General features: G+C 44.8%; 1 protein-coding gene across 1 annotated transcript in view; it reads right to left on the bottom strand.

Moving 5' to 3' along the window:
- LOC140388242 (MAP kinase-activated protein kinase 2-like) overlaps positions 1-4,897 on the bottom strand; it is a 136,093-nt gene extending 131,196 nt beyond the window's left edge. Inside the window, exon 1 of the mRNA XM_072472077.1 lies at positions 4,623-4,897. Within this exon, the coding sequence (XP_072328178.1) occupies positions 4,623-4,880 (258 nt within the window). The 5' untranslated portion in view covers positions 4,881-4,897. The remainder of the gene's footprint in view (positions 1-4,622) is intronic.
- Positions 4,898-13,192: the final 8,295 nt, after the last annotated feature.

The following is a 13,192-nucleotide window of genomic DNA, read 5'->3' as shown; positions in this document are numbered from 1 at the left end:
CTCTCTCTCTCTCAAGATGTTGCATGGCTGCTGGTGGGCCCGGGGTCATGAATCACACTGCAGAAGACATCACAATCATGTGAGGCAGATTGACGAACCAGATTGTACGTTCCTATTTGCCATTTTGACTTGATAGTCAATGTAACTAATAGGGAGCAGAGTATGTCAAAATAAATCCTTAATTTGTACCCCCATAAACACCAGTGTTCCCCACCCCCCCCCCCCCCCCCCACCCCCGCCCCCGGCACCATCACCGCAACCACCAACCCTCTCACACAGCTCACATATTCCCTGTGTTATAGAATGGGAGAGGCAGGCAACTCATGTCACTGTTAAATGCAATTAAGATGGATTCCAGGAGGGAATGAGGTCAGCTCTGTGAAGCTCCTGATACAATTTTCCCTTCTGCCAGCATGGAGGCTCTGATCTGTACTCAAAACTCCCCACCTCAGTGCAGAAGGATCTCAGAAACTTAAAATAGGGAAGGGGGAGGAGGGGGGATTTCAACGTCAATCATGTCTAATAGCTCTCCTTTGGATGATTTTAAGGTAACAAAATATCCCTTCAGAGTGAAAAAGATGTTGAGATACTGGTTCTCATGAAACTGACTAACTGCAAGTAAAATAAAAGGAAGTTGAAACATTCAGTCAGGAATGACAGAATACATATTCTCTGGTCATTTTCTCACAGGTAGATTTTGCCTTTAAACTGCTGCCAGTGACAGATCTCCTGGGTTCTATTGTTCAAAAAAAGCCCTCTTCAAACACAGTCCCAATTTAGGATAGCATATATCATTTTACTACTTTGTGTTTTTCCGCACTCATAGAAACAAAGGATTTCAAAACAGGCAGTGAGAACATGGCTTTTAACTTCAATTATTAACACAACCTGGGAAATGCTGATGGCCAGAATTGAAACACCGATAAATATTATAACAGCCAAATAAACAGCATATTGTGCATAGTCAGGCACATCTGCTGCACTGTTCACTTCAATGGAACAAACCGAACACCAACACTATGCTCATACAATGGGGATGGGGAAATTGGGAACAGGCCAATCAATTAAAGTCTTCAAACTGAGGTCCCATTCTTCAAATCCCAGATTGGTTTATTCAGTTAGAAATATCTTAATTACATGCGACAAACATGAAGACTTGACCCAATAATCAAACTCAAACCTCACTTGTTAGTCTGACTGTACCAATGCTGCTCAGCGCAGACCATTATTGTTACATACTGACTGGGTTCCCTTAAACAAGAGACTTCCTGAATTATCCAAGTCAGGAGGTTTGATCGCTGCATCGTGCCGTGTTAACTACCTTAGTTGGGGAGACTGGCAGGAGCATTAGAATTAGCCTTAATGTCATGGCTTATGGAGACGGGAAGGTAGCAGCCAGGATTCTTGTCCCTGACTATTAACCCAGCAATCCTTGATGGATGCATTTGTGCACAAGGACGTTGAAATGAGAACAGATTGAGCTCGACTGTCAGGCTCCCCTTTGTCAAATAATCTGCTGACCAAACATTGTGACCCCAAAATTCAGGGAGATCTCAGTGAGTTGCTGTGAGTTACCCATGGATCACATCATAGAATCCCAACAGGGCAGGATATATCCTAGCCTGCCCAAATCCAACGGTTAGAGGTTATTAACATATTGTGCGCAGGACTCCTTGGCATTTGGACATAATTGGGGATTTACTTCTTCGAGGGTGGCTGGTAGAAAGAGGTAAATGAAGCTACTGTGCCAGCCAAAACTTTTCAGCAAACCTCAAAATTTGACTTTGTAGCTCTCTCCAGAGGAGGATAAGGCTAGTCGACCCTCAAACCTATTCAATCAGACCAGGGTGAATCTGTATCCCAACTCCACCCACAGACCGTGGCTCCTTTAATACTCTGGGCCAGCAAAAATATCAGATTTAACATTACTAACTTGAGTTAGCAGCTGTTTCTTCACAGTGCCAGGGTCCCAGGTTCGATTCTCGGCTTGGGTCACTGTCTGTGCGTCCTCCCTGTGTCTGCGTGGGTTTCCTCCGGGTGCTCCGGTTTCATCCCACAAGTCCCGAAAGACATGCTGTTAGGTAATTTGGACATTCTGAATTCTCCCTCAGTGTTCCCAGTGTGGCGACTAGGGGCTTTTCACAGTAACTTCATTGCAGTGTTAATGTAAGCCCACTTGCGACAATAGAGATTATTATTTCACACTTCTACCACCGTGTGTGTGAAGAAGTGGTATCCAATTTATTTTCTAAATATTCTGGGTCTGGTTTTAAACTTTCCAATAAAATCTCAATCAAATCACTCCTCGACCTACATTTCAAGGATCAAAAGATTGGGTTATATTGCTATATCATTTGTAAAATAACTAATTACGTGAACATATACCCCAGGGTGCCACATTCACTGTTGCACCACAGTCAATGCGCTGAGTAACAACGTATCAGTCTTGAGCAAACATGGAGAGTAGAAGGAAATATACTCATTGAAACGCCAGCATTTTGAGCCTAAAAGAATGATTATTTTGAATTCGAGAACCAGATGACATAACATGGTGGCAACGTGTCGAAAATCCAATAGTTTTACATTAATTTAATACGGAATTTAGATTGAAAATCAACCTGAATGAATGCTAGAGGGAGAAAAACCTGAGTGAATTGTTGCAAAACAAAATTGCCATTACAGCAATAATGACAATATTTATTATTAGTGTCAAAAGTAGGCTTATATTCACACTGCAATGAAGTTACTGTGAAAATCTCCTAGTCGCCACATTCCGGCACCTGTTTGGGTACACAGAGGGAGAATTCAGAATGTCCAATTCACCTAACAAACACGTCTTTCGGGACTTGTGGGAGGAAACCGGATCGCCTGGAGGAAACCCACGCAGACACGGGGAGAACGTGCAGACTCCGCACAGACAGTGACCCAGGCCGGGAATTGAACCAGCTGTGAAGCAAAAGTGCTAACCACTGTGCTGCCCGATGAACACACTGTGGCTCTTTCCACTGACGGGATTTTCCCATCCTGACACAGCCGCCCCCTGCAGTGCGTTCCCCGTCACATGGCCGGCGAGCAACAAATGATCATTGATTTCGGTGGGACCAGAAGATCCCGGCGGAGGCCAATGGCGAACCACCTCCACCATCGGAAAACCTGCCACGGGGTGAGGGTTCAGAAAATCCCAGTCACAGCTCAAGCTCACAGTGCATTGGAAGGCTAATGATGTTGTAGAGGCATTTGAGAAGTTTAAACAAAAGTGGGGACTGACATTCAGGAGCTTTCTAAAAGGCACTAGTGAAGAGGAATGGTCAGCTACATCCTTTTGTTGATGGGAGAGAAAGGGTTCTGTTTAATAGCTGCAAGTGCAGTAAAGACTGCAGCAAAAAATTCCACTCAAAAGTTTCTGAAAAATTCAGCATACACCTCCGGCCAAAATCATGCCAATAATGAATGGCAGAGCAGGCTCAAATGGCCGAATGGTCTCCTCCTGCTCCTATTTTCTACGTTTCTATGAAAGGACAAACTCACAATATCACTGTTGACACTGCCTGAGCCCATGAAGCCATAAGCAGACAGATGAAGATACTGACCACCCAATCAACCAGATCTCAGTTAAGTCAAGAGAAAGGGCCCTGTTGTAACCGTCATGAAGACCATGGGAGATTGCAGATTGTGAAATACGAGTTCCCGTGTTGAGCGGGAAGATGTGATCAAACCAGATTGGTGATTTCCAATAGAAATTGCTGACTAGTCACAGGAACACTTTCATCCACAAGCCCCTACTTTAGTGGAAAAGGATCTTACTGACAAGCACACAATACTAATATACTGCTCATGTATATTTACTTAATAACCATCATCATCATTAAAAACACTTCCATGCACTTCCTTCATTTTACTAACACAGAAGATGCACGTACACAGCCATGCAAATACTGAGGTCACATCCCCAACCATGTTGTCCATTGCTTATCTGTTTATTTACTAATCAGAAATACAATTACCCACACCTTGGTTCCAAATAGCCACATGTGGCTAGTCACTGGTGTAGTTAAGCCATGTTGGTGCAGATGTGGTAAAGCTTCCTTTTATATTGTAATCCTCGAGATACATAAAGGCCACTCTGTCGTAGGGGAACCCAGCCTTTGGTGTCTCCACTTGAGCACCGGGCAAGCTTCACTCTTCAGGCCGGAGCATTCAGTCTGCCGATGGAACAATGACAACATCACACCAGGCCCCCCCGGGGGGGGGGGGGGGGGTGCACACAAGAACACAAGAAGTTGCCCTTCCGGCCAGAATACACTCACCGAAGGAAGGAGATGGCGGAATGGAGTTCTGCCCCAAGTTCTTTCTCCCATTTACCATGGGATTGTGTGAATGTTGCTTAATCTTTTTGCAAGGCACCTCTAAAACAAGCGCCCTGTCTAGTAGGGATTATATATTTTACTCCAGTGTTTAAGAAATTTATCCCGCCACCCCCCGTCTCTTTTTAATATCAAAGTTCCTTAAAACTTTTCTGATCTGCCCAGTGTCGCCCTCCCCGTAAAACTTTTCTGATCTGCGCCCAGTGTCGCCTCCCATCCCCCATCATCACACACACACACACACACATTGAGCTGTACCTTCAAGGCGCATTTCTCTCCTGTTTTCTTGTGGAAACACTCCAGCACTTTGCCGTTGACTCCCAGCCCCAGCACGTTGGTGGACACTCGGTAATCGTCTGTGATGGCATTCTTCCTGATCTCGGGCCGGGGCTGCGGGTGGTGCAGGAGGCTGGGGGGAGCACCGGCTCCCGCGCTCAACTTGGCGGGAGACGGGGGGGCCGGCTCGTTACCATTGTGGGGCATAGCGTGGGGGAGGGGGGTGACTGAACCCGCCATTCGGGGCGGGCGGGAGGAGGTGCGGGGTGGTGAGGACTGGGGGGGGGGGGGGGGGGAAACAGCTGCTGTGCACTGGGACTGCCAGTGAAGTAATGTCCGGACTCCGCTGGGGGGTGGGGGTAGGTGCCGGCGCTTTGAGCGCAGCCTCGGGACTTCACCATCAGCTGATTTCCTGAACACGTCAGTTCTGGTAGCTCAGGGCAAGGTCATTTTCTGCAGAAGCAACTGGGCGATGTGAAAAGCAACCAGGGGGTGGGGAGCAAGAGAGTAACTCCAGGCGACCCCCACACTCCCCCTCCCCATCTAATTCTCCCTTGCAGTCATCCTGGGAATCGCAAACCGCCGTTCTCCCTAAAATTCAAGTCTCTTGTCAAACTTTTATTTGTGTGCTGTATTTAGGTGTGAAAGAGAGTACCGCGGTGGTGATGCTCAATCGTTGTGAGATTCTGACTTCAGACTGCACTGAGCTGGCACTGATTCCTATAGGGGTAGGTAGCACTCTGTCACCATGAGCACTCTCACATCATACACATATGACTAGGCACTTCACAGGGACGGACCTACGTGTATATTTTTAAGCACCTTTTATATCGAAGTAAATCCCTATGGCATCCTTTGCATGGTGGCACAGTGGTTAGCCTCATAGCATCAGGTGCCCAGGTTCGATTCCAGCCTTGGGTGACTGTGTGGAGTTTGCATGTTCTCCACATGTCTGCGCGGGTTTCCTCCGGGTGCTCCGGTTTCCTTCCACAGTTCAAACGTGCCGGTTAGGTGGATTGGCTATGCTAAATTCATGATGTATAGGTTAAGTGGGGTTATGGGGAAAGGGCAGGGGGAGTGAGCCCAGATGAGAGTTGGTGGAGACTCAATGGGCCCAATGGCCTCATTCTGCACTGCATGGATTCTAAATTGTCATTACTGTAATATGAGGCAACATGGCAACCAATCTATTGTTGCACAGCAAGGTCACACAAACATGAGCGCAATAAAGGTTGAATGAGAAATGTTGGTGTGGACAATACAAAGGGGCAACCTGGTAATCTGTACATATTAGGACAATATCAGTCATGTGATTGAGGATTGTACATGGAAATAACCTAGAGAAAGGATCCTCCTCCGAAACAAAAGGTGAAGGAAGGAGGAATAGGGGATAGAATTTCTGTACTGTGACACCACTTGTAATGACCCAGCTCAGTATTTGACTGAACATTACCATGTTCAACAAAGCAGCATCAGGTGTCACCTACACAATACTACTTGCTTAAATAACTATGTAACTGGACACTGGTGAGTAAATGTTTGGAACGGCAAAATTAAAGGGGGAAGGTTCTTAAGAGGCTTTTAAAGAGAGGGAAAGAGGAGTAGTAAAGTACAAGGCGTTGGACGATGGCTGAATGCAAGATAGGTCATTTTTTAAAAGGTATGAAGTTGGGAGGTTTAGGAAGAGCCCCGACACATCGAGCGACAAGATGGCTGAAGGTTCCGCCACTGTGTGTGGAGAGGTAGAGGTGGGGGTTATAACAAAGGTATAATTGGAAAACTAATTGTCAAAATGAGCTGATTGATGGCAGAAATATTAAGATGATGCAACCCTTTGCAGGATAAGATGTAATTTGCAGAAATTTGGAACAGGTGCAAATTGTGAAGAATGAATTCAAAAGGCCTGTGAGGTAGAGCTTCCAAAGTATTGAGTGTGTAGATGACAAATGCCTGAATAAGGTTTTAGAAGCAGTAGAGGCGAGAGGAAGCAGGGGCACTGATGGTTCAGAGGTAGAAAGGTGAGCTGCCTCCTTGAATCTCTGCAGATCATATGGTGGGCCACACAGTGGAACCAGAAATGAGGGTGAGCGCAGGGCCCCAGAAAGTGTAAATCTGCTTCTGCCTGGTGTGCACTAAGGTTAGGATGCAAGCATGGAAGTTTTTAAAATTTAAAGTAGAAATGCCATCCTCATATCAACATCAGCCATACTTCCTATCCAGATACAAAACAACAGTTTCTCAATTCAATTTGAACGGTTGTTCTCTAGCATGCCCACATACAGTGCAGATACAAAATGGAACATACTTTGAGACACCATCTACAACATCATATACATGGGAAGCAAGATTGGAAAAGTGCTGACTGGTTTGAGGTTAGCATCATTGTGATTGAACCAAAGCCGTTTGCTCTCATTAATTACACGAGAGATCCGAGTGTGAAGACTGAAGAGCACTCAGAGTCACTCAAAGGAAAGTCCATCTGACTGATTACTGTTTCCAGCTCTACCAGAATATCCAGATGTCTTTCAACAAACGGGAATACGAGGGGCATGTATGAGGGGATCAAAAAGACAACTGGTCCACCAGCAAAGAAAACGGCTCCACTGAAAACAAAGGCAGAGAAGGTCATCACCGACTGGGGCAGCATGGTGGCACAGTGGTTAGCACAGTTGCTTCACAGCTCCGGGGTCCCAGGTTCGATTCCCGGCTTGGGTCATTGTCTGTGGAGTCTGCATGTTCTCCCCGTGTCTGCGTGGGTTTCCTCCGGGTGCTCCGGTTTCCTCCCACAGTCCAAAGATGTGCAGGTTAGGTGGATTGGCTTGCTAAAATTGTCCTTAGAGTCCAAAAAAGGTTAGGTGGGGTTACGGGGATAGGTTGGAGGTGTGGGGATAGAGTGGAGATGTGGGCTTAGGTAGGTAGCTCTTTCTAAGGGCCGGTGCAGACTCGATGGACCGAATGGCCTCCTTCTGCACTGTAAATTCTATGATTCTATGACTGCAATGAACAGTTGGAGAGATAGTGAAACACTTCCTGAGTTATACTCTAGGAAGAACACTGTCACTGAGGAAGCTCTGAACATCATACAAAACCTGCCCATCATCGCAAAGCTAGACATTGAACCAACAGTATAGGAGCTGAGGAAAGTTATTGACTTGCTTGTCATGGACAGAATTCCAGATGACAATGCCATACCACCTTAACTTACCGAGAAAGCGTCAATCCTGCAACATTTGCATGAGCTTCTCTATTTCTGCTGGAATGGGGGGGGGGGGGGGGGGGAGAGTGGAGGGAGTTGTGCCCCAAGATATACTTGATGCAAAGATTATATTCCTAAACAAGAACAAGGAAGACTGCAGCAATTGTAACAACTCTCAAAGCATCTACCACCTCAGCATTTTGGGGAAAGTATTTGCTTGTGTTTCCCTTGTCAGACTGTAGACTCTGGCTGAACGCATCTACCCAGAATCTCTTGTTTTCGTACTTGGAAGATCTGCAATCTTCTCAGTCCAGCAGCTGCACGAGAAATGCTGTGAACTATATGCTGCCTTCACTAATCTCGCCAAGACATTCCACCATGTGAACAGTCTATGTAGCTGCTGGAGAAAATGGCAGCTTGCTCAAGCTGCTGAATAAGAGCACTGATCACGTTGGAATCCTTTGAAATCCACAGTGGGATCAGGCAAGGTTGTGTTCCGATACTGACACTCTTTGGTACATTCTTCCCTTTGCGGCTGTCATATGTCTTCAGGTCATCTACAGTGGGTGTCTACTGTAAGGGCCCCTCCTGTTAGTTCCTTTATTACCCATTTCCATGGACATTTACCTTTAAGTCGAGCAGAGGAAATAAGGAACACAAAAGTTGTAAAATAATACACTGTGCTATAAAGATTTAGATTTTGAACAGAAGAACACAGACTTTTTGGCACCCGAGAGGTCGGAGGGATTTGGTTTGATTGTTTGGCTGGTTGCCAATGGATTGGTCACAGACCATATTCTGCCTGCCGACAGACAGTAATGTTAAGTAATGGGTTAAGAGACATTGCAATTAGTTGTCTCATTTATGTTAAGTATCCATTAATTGACACTTGTAAAGGGCTTCAGGTGGCCTCTGTCAGGTGATGTGTAATTAGAGTTTTGTGCAAAGGCTGTTGGAATGAAATAAATGTCTGTTTGTGAAAAAGGGACAGAACTTTAGACTCTTCATATCACAGCAACTAAAACGTCTAACAATTGGTAGCAGAGGATGGTTGCTGTGTAAATGTGAAGGGTTGAAAGATACAACTTTTCCAGATCAAACCAAGGAGCGAGTGAGAAAAGAAAAAAAAAGGGATATATGGCTGAACCGAGGATAAATGACTATCCTCTCTTATTTTCTGAAAGGGAATTGTCCGATCAATGGAGAAGTGCAGTAGTTATGTGGACTAAGGTAACTGCTTTGGGAAAGAGAAAACAAGGTATGGCATTGACTCTTTCTCTACCATATATCAGTAAAATCCGAAACAAAGTGCTTTCTGAGCTGGAATTGGAAGAGTTAGACTCAGAAGAGGGTCTGGCGACTTTATTACATTATATGGATAAGATTTATAAGAAAGATGACTTGTTAAGTGCGTATGAAGCATGGTCGGATTTTGATAAGTTCCGGAAAATGGAGGATATCTCCATGGAAGACTATATAATGGAATTTGGCAGACTATATAAAAGGCTGCAGAAACACAATCTGGAATTTCCAGTCTGTGTTCGCCTTTAAATTACTTGACTGTGTTAGAATGAGCAACAAGGATAGGCTCCTGGTTTTGACAGGTTCAGTTTACTGATAAGGATACATTATTCGAACAGATGACAAAAGCTTTACAAACGTTTCTGGGGAAACATTCGATTCCGATGGCTCTGATGACACAAATAGGTCAGCCTGCAATAAGGCAGAATATGGAAGATACACTACTAACAGGATGGCGAAATCGTATGGCTATGAACAGGGCTCAAGACTATAGAAGGAGACCGAGACGAGGAAATTATGACGACAGAAACCCAGTTAAAACCTACAATAGGAAGATGAACCCCAGAAATGCATGGGGCATGATAAATCAATGTTTTTGATGTGACTCTCAATACCATTATGCTTTCAACTGTCCAACTCGTTATGATAGAGTGTTTGAAGTGACAGACACGCAAGAGTCAGAAGAGGAAAAAGATAGTGACCAGAAAGAAGGCATTGTCCTATTGCCAAGCAGTTTTACGCCGGTAATGAGGGTGTTGGTTGCAGAATCCTTCAACTGTGCTGTATTGGACAGTGGCTGCACATCTACTGTGTGTGGAATTGACTGGTTAAAATGTTACCTGGACTCTTTGAATGCTGAAAATCGTAACAAGGTTAAGGAATTTGAAAGTTCCACAAGTTTCAGGTTTGGGGATGATAATACTCTGAAATCGCTGAAAAGAGTGGTGATCCCTTGCAATATTGCCAGAGTGAATCATTTCATTAGCACGGATGTTGTATCAAGTGAGATACCTTTGCTTCTGAGCAGACCATTGATGAAGAAAGCACACAGGAAACTGGAAATGGAACAGGATAAGGCAACAGTTTTTGGAAAGACGGTGGACTTACAATTTACACAGTCGGGACACTATTGTATTCCATTACTGACAAATTATATTTCAAGTAGAGTGGTTAAGGATGTATTAATGGCAGTTGAAAATGGGACTTTAGCTGATAAAAAGCTTGTGTTCTGAACTGTCACTTTTCTGTGACTTTTTTTTTCTTTCTCGTCCAAACCAAAAAAAAGAAAAGGCGGGGGACATCATGTGTGTGTTTTTGAGTTTCCTGAAATTTTGTTTTGACCTAATTATTTTTTTTCTCCAAGGAAGGGGAGACTGTTAAGTAATGGGTTAAGAGACATTGCAATTAGTTGTCTCATTTACGTTAAGTATCCATTAATTGACACTGATATGTAAAGGGGCTTCAGGTGGCCTCTGTCAGGTGATGGATAGTTCGAGTTTTGTGCAAACGCTGTTGGAATGAAATAAATGTGTGTTTGTGAAAAAGGAACAGAACTTTAGACTCTTCATATCACAGCAACTAAAACGTCTAACAAGTGATTGGGTTAAGCCAGGTGGGGTTTTTTCAAGAACTCAGAAGGAAAAGCTCCTGTACGCGAGACAAGAAGCTGTGAGTTGCTCTCTCTCTCCACCTTTCCCCCAAAAAGGTATCCTGCATGCTGTTTCTGAGACTGCAGAGAGGTTTTGAGATCCTAATGAATCTACAGTGAAAACCAGAACAGACTGAAAGCAAGAACACCCAATTGATGGCCTAGAATACAAGAATCTAACCAGAAGATGTCCACCTGAAACAGAGACTTTTATCCCCTTTCACTTTTTGTATTATTCTTTTTTACACCCTTCTTTCCCTCTGTGTTTGTCTGTCTTGTCTGCTGGAGAAAACGCAGACACAGAGAAAACGTGCAGACTCCGCACATGCAGTGACCCTAGCCGGGAATCGAACCTGGGACCCTGCTGCTGTGAAGCAGCACTGCTAACCACTGTGCTACCGTGCCGCCCATACTGACGGAGAACACCAAATTGTGTGTTTACCAAGCCTGTGACTTCAATGCACACTAAAGGCATATGACCTGGACAACATATGCTAGGTAGGAAAGGGCTGAATTGTTTCCACCTTAGCTGTCTCAGATATATCCTCCACATCTCTTGGCAGGACAAGGTAAGTAACTCCGAGGTCCTGGCATGTGTGTAGCGGGTGGGGCAAAATAGAGAAGGGAGATTAGGAATTAGATAATAGTTAACCAGTTGTATTTGTTGCCTATTTAATTATAGTTATTATGAATTAAAATTAATTCTGTTTAAAATTACAAACCTAGAACTGTAGTTATTAGGCAGTTAAAGGCCAAAGACTTCAGGTATTTTCTAAGAATTAATAGTTAATTTCAAATGTGTTGCGACTCCGGGTCAAATGGGCTGTAATTGACCACACACTAGTTCAGGGTGTCGTAACACTACTTACAAATCAGATCTGACGAGAAGCTGTTCAAATTTGCTTGCCTGGGATCCAATCCAAAGATGTGCCAAGTCCTCATCAGAGAGTTGCTCTATACTATCCACACTAACATTCTATATGAAGGAAAACCTTCAAATGGACAGATTCTCTCATGTCTGTAAAGTGTTTGGTTTGACCTCAGCATCAGAAGACATGTCATAGTCCAGGGTGTGGCCATGCTGTCATCTATCAGCACAGACAATGCGATGTTGGAGGCTGTTGATAGCTTCACATATGTAGGCTCCACAATCACCAACAAGCTGTCACTTGATGCTGAAATCGAAACACACATTACAAAAGCTGCAGATGTCACGTCCAAGTTGAGGAAGAGCATGTGGAACAACAGCAATCTTTTTGATTCTAGTAATAATCTTCATTGTCAGAAGTAGGCTTGCATTAACACTGCAATTAAATTACCGTGAAAAGCCCCTAGTCACCACATTCCGGTGCCTGTTCGGGTACACGGAGGGAGAATTCAGAATGTCCAAATTACCTAACAGCACATCTTTCAGGACTTGTGGGAGGAAACCAGAGCACCCGGAGTAAAACCCACGCAGACACAGAGAGAACGTGCCGACTCCGCACAAGCAGTGACCCTAGCCGGGAATCAAACCTGGGACCTTGCCACTGTGAGGCAGCACTGCTAACCACTGTACTACCGTGCCGCCCATACTGACGGAGAACACCAAACTGTGTGTTTACCAAGCCTGTGACCTCAGTGCACACTACAGGCATATGACCTGGACAACATATGCCAGGTAGGAAAGGGGCTGAATTGTTTCCACCTTGGCTGTCTCAGATATATCCTCCACATCTCTTGGCAGGACAAGGTAAGCAACTCCGAGGTCCGGGCATGTGCTAATTCCATCACCAAACACCCATCTGTGCTGGCTTTGCCACGTTTCTCAGATGGATGATTGCCTTATAGCCAAAGGATCTTTGTATGCTGAACTGCCCATTGTGTTACAACCTCCGCAGGGCTACCTCTACTGCAAGCACGTCTGAAAATGAGATGTGAAAATGGTGGACATTGACACTGACAACCCCGAGTCAGTCACTGATGGCCATGACCTCTGGGGGCTGAATGTTTGGAAGGACATTGGAAGAGGCAAGCAGAAACGAAGAGCTCAGCTGCTGAGAGGAGGGCCCAGAGAAAATAGAGGCCAGTGAATTGTGCACCTTCTCAGCCCACTGTCTTCCTCCTGTGGCAAATGCAGCAGAGGCTGCCATGCCAAAGTGGGGTTCCTGAGCCATTCCAGTTGATGCTTAACATAGAGTTTTTTAAATTTAGAGTACCCAATTATTTTTTCTCCAATTAAGGGGCAATTTAGCGTGGCCAATCCACCTAACCTGCACATCTTCGGGTTGTGGGGCTGAAATCCACGCAGATGCTTAACATAGTTTGCGCCTTGGTGGTCAACTCTGTCAACTTACAATAATAGGTTGCCACTTAGCACACTGACTGTGAATCAAAAACAGCATCATAGCTGTGTTTGTGTTTCCG

This window comes from Scyliorhinus torazame, chromosome 13 (assembly GCF_047496885.1).
Source record: "Scyliorhinus torazame isolate Kashiwa2021f chromosome 13, sScyTor2.1, whole genome shotgun sequence".
Taxonomy (NCBI): domain Eukaryota; kingdom Metazoa; phylum Chordata; class Chondrichthyes; order Carcharhiniformes; family Scyliorhinidae; genus Scyliorhinus; species Scyliorhinus torazame.
The sequence above is the reverse complement of the archived record's forward strand: the minus strand, read 5'-3'. Positions and strand labels throughout refer to the sequence as shown.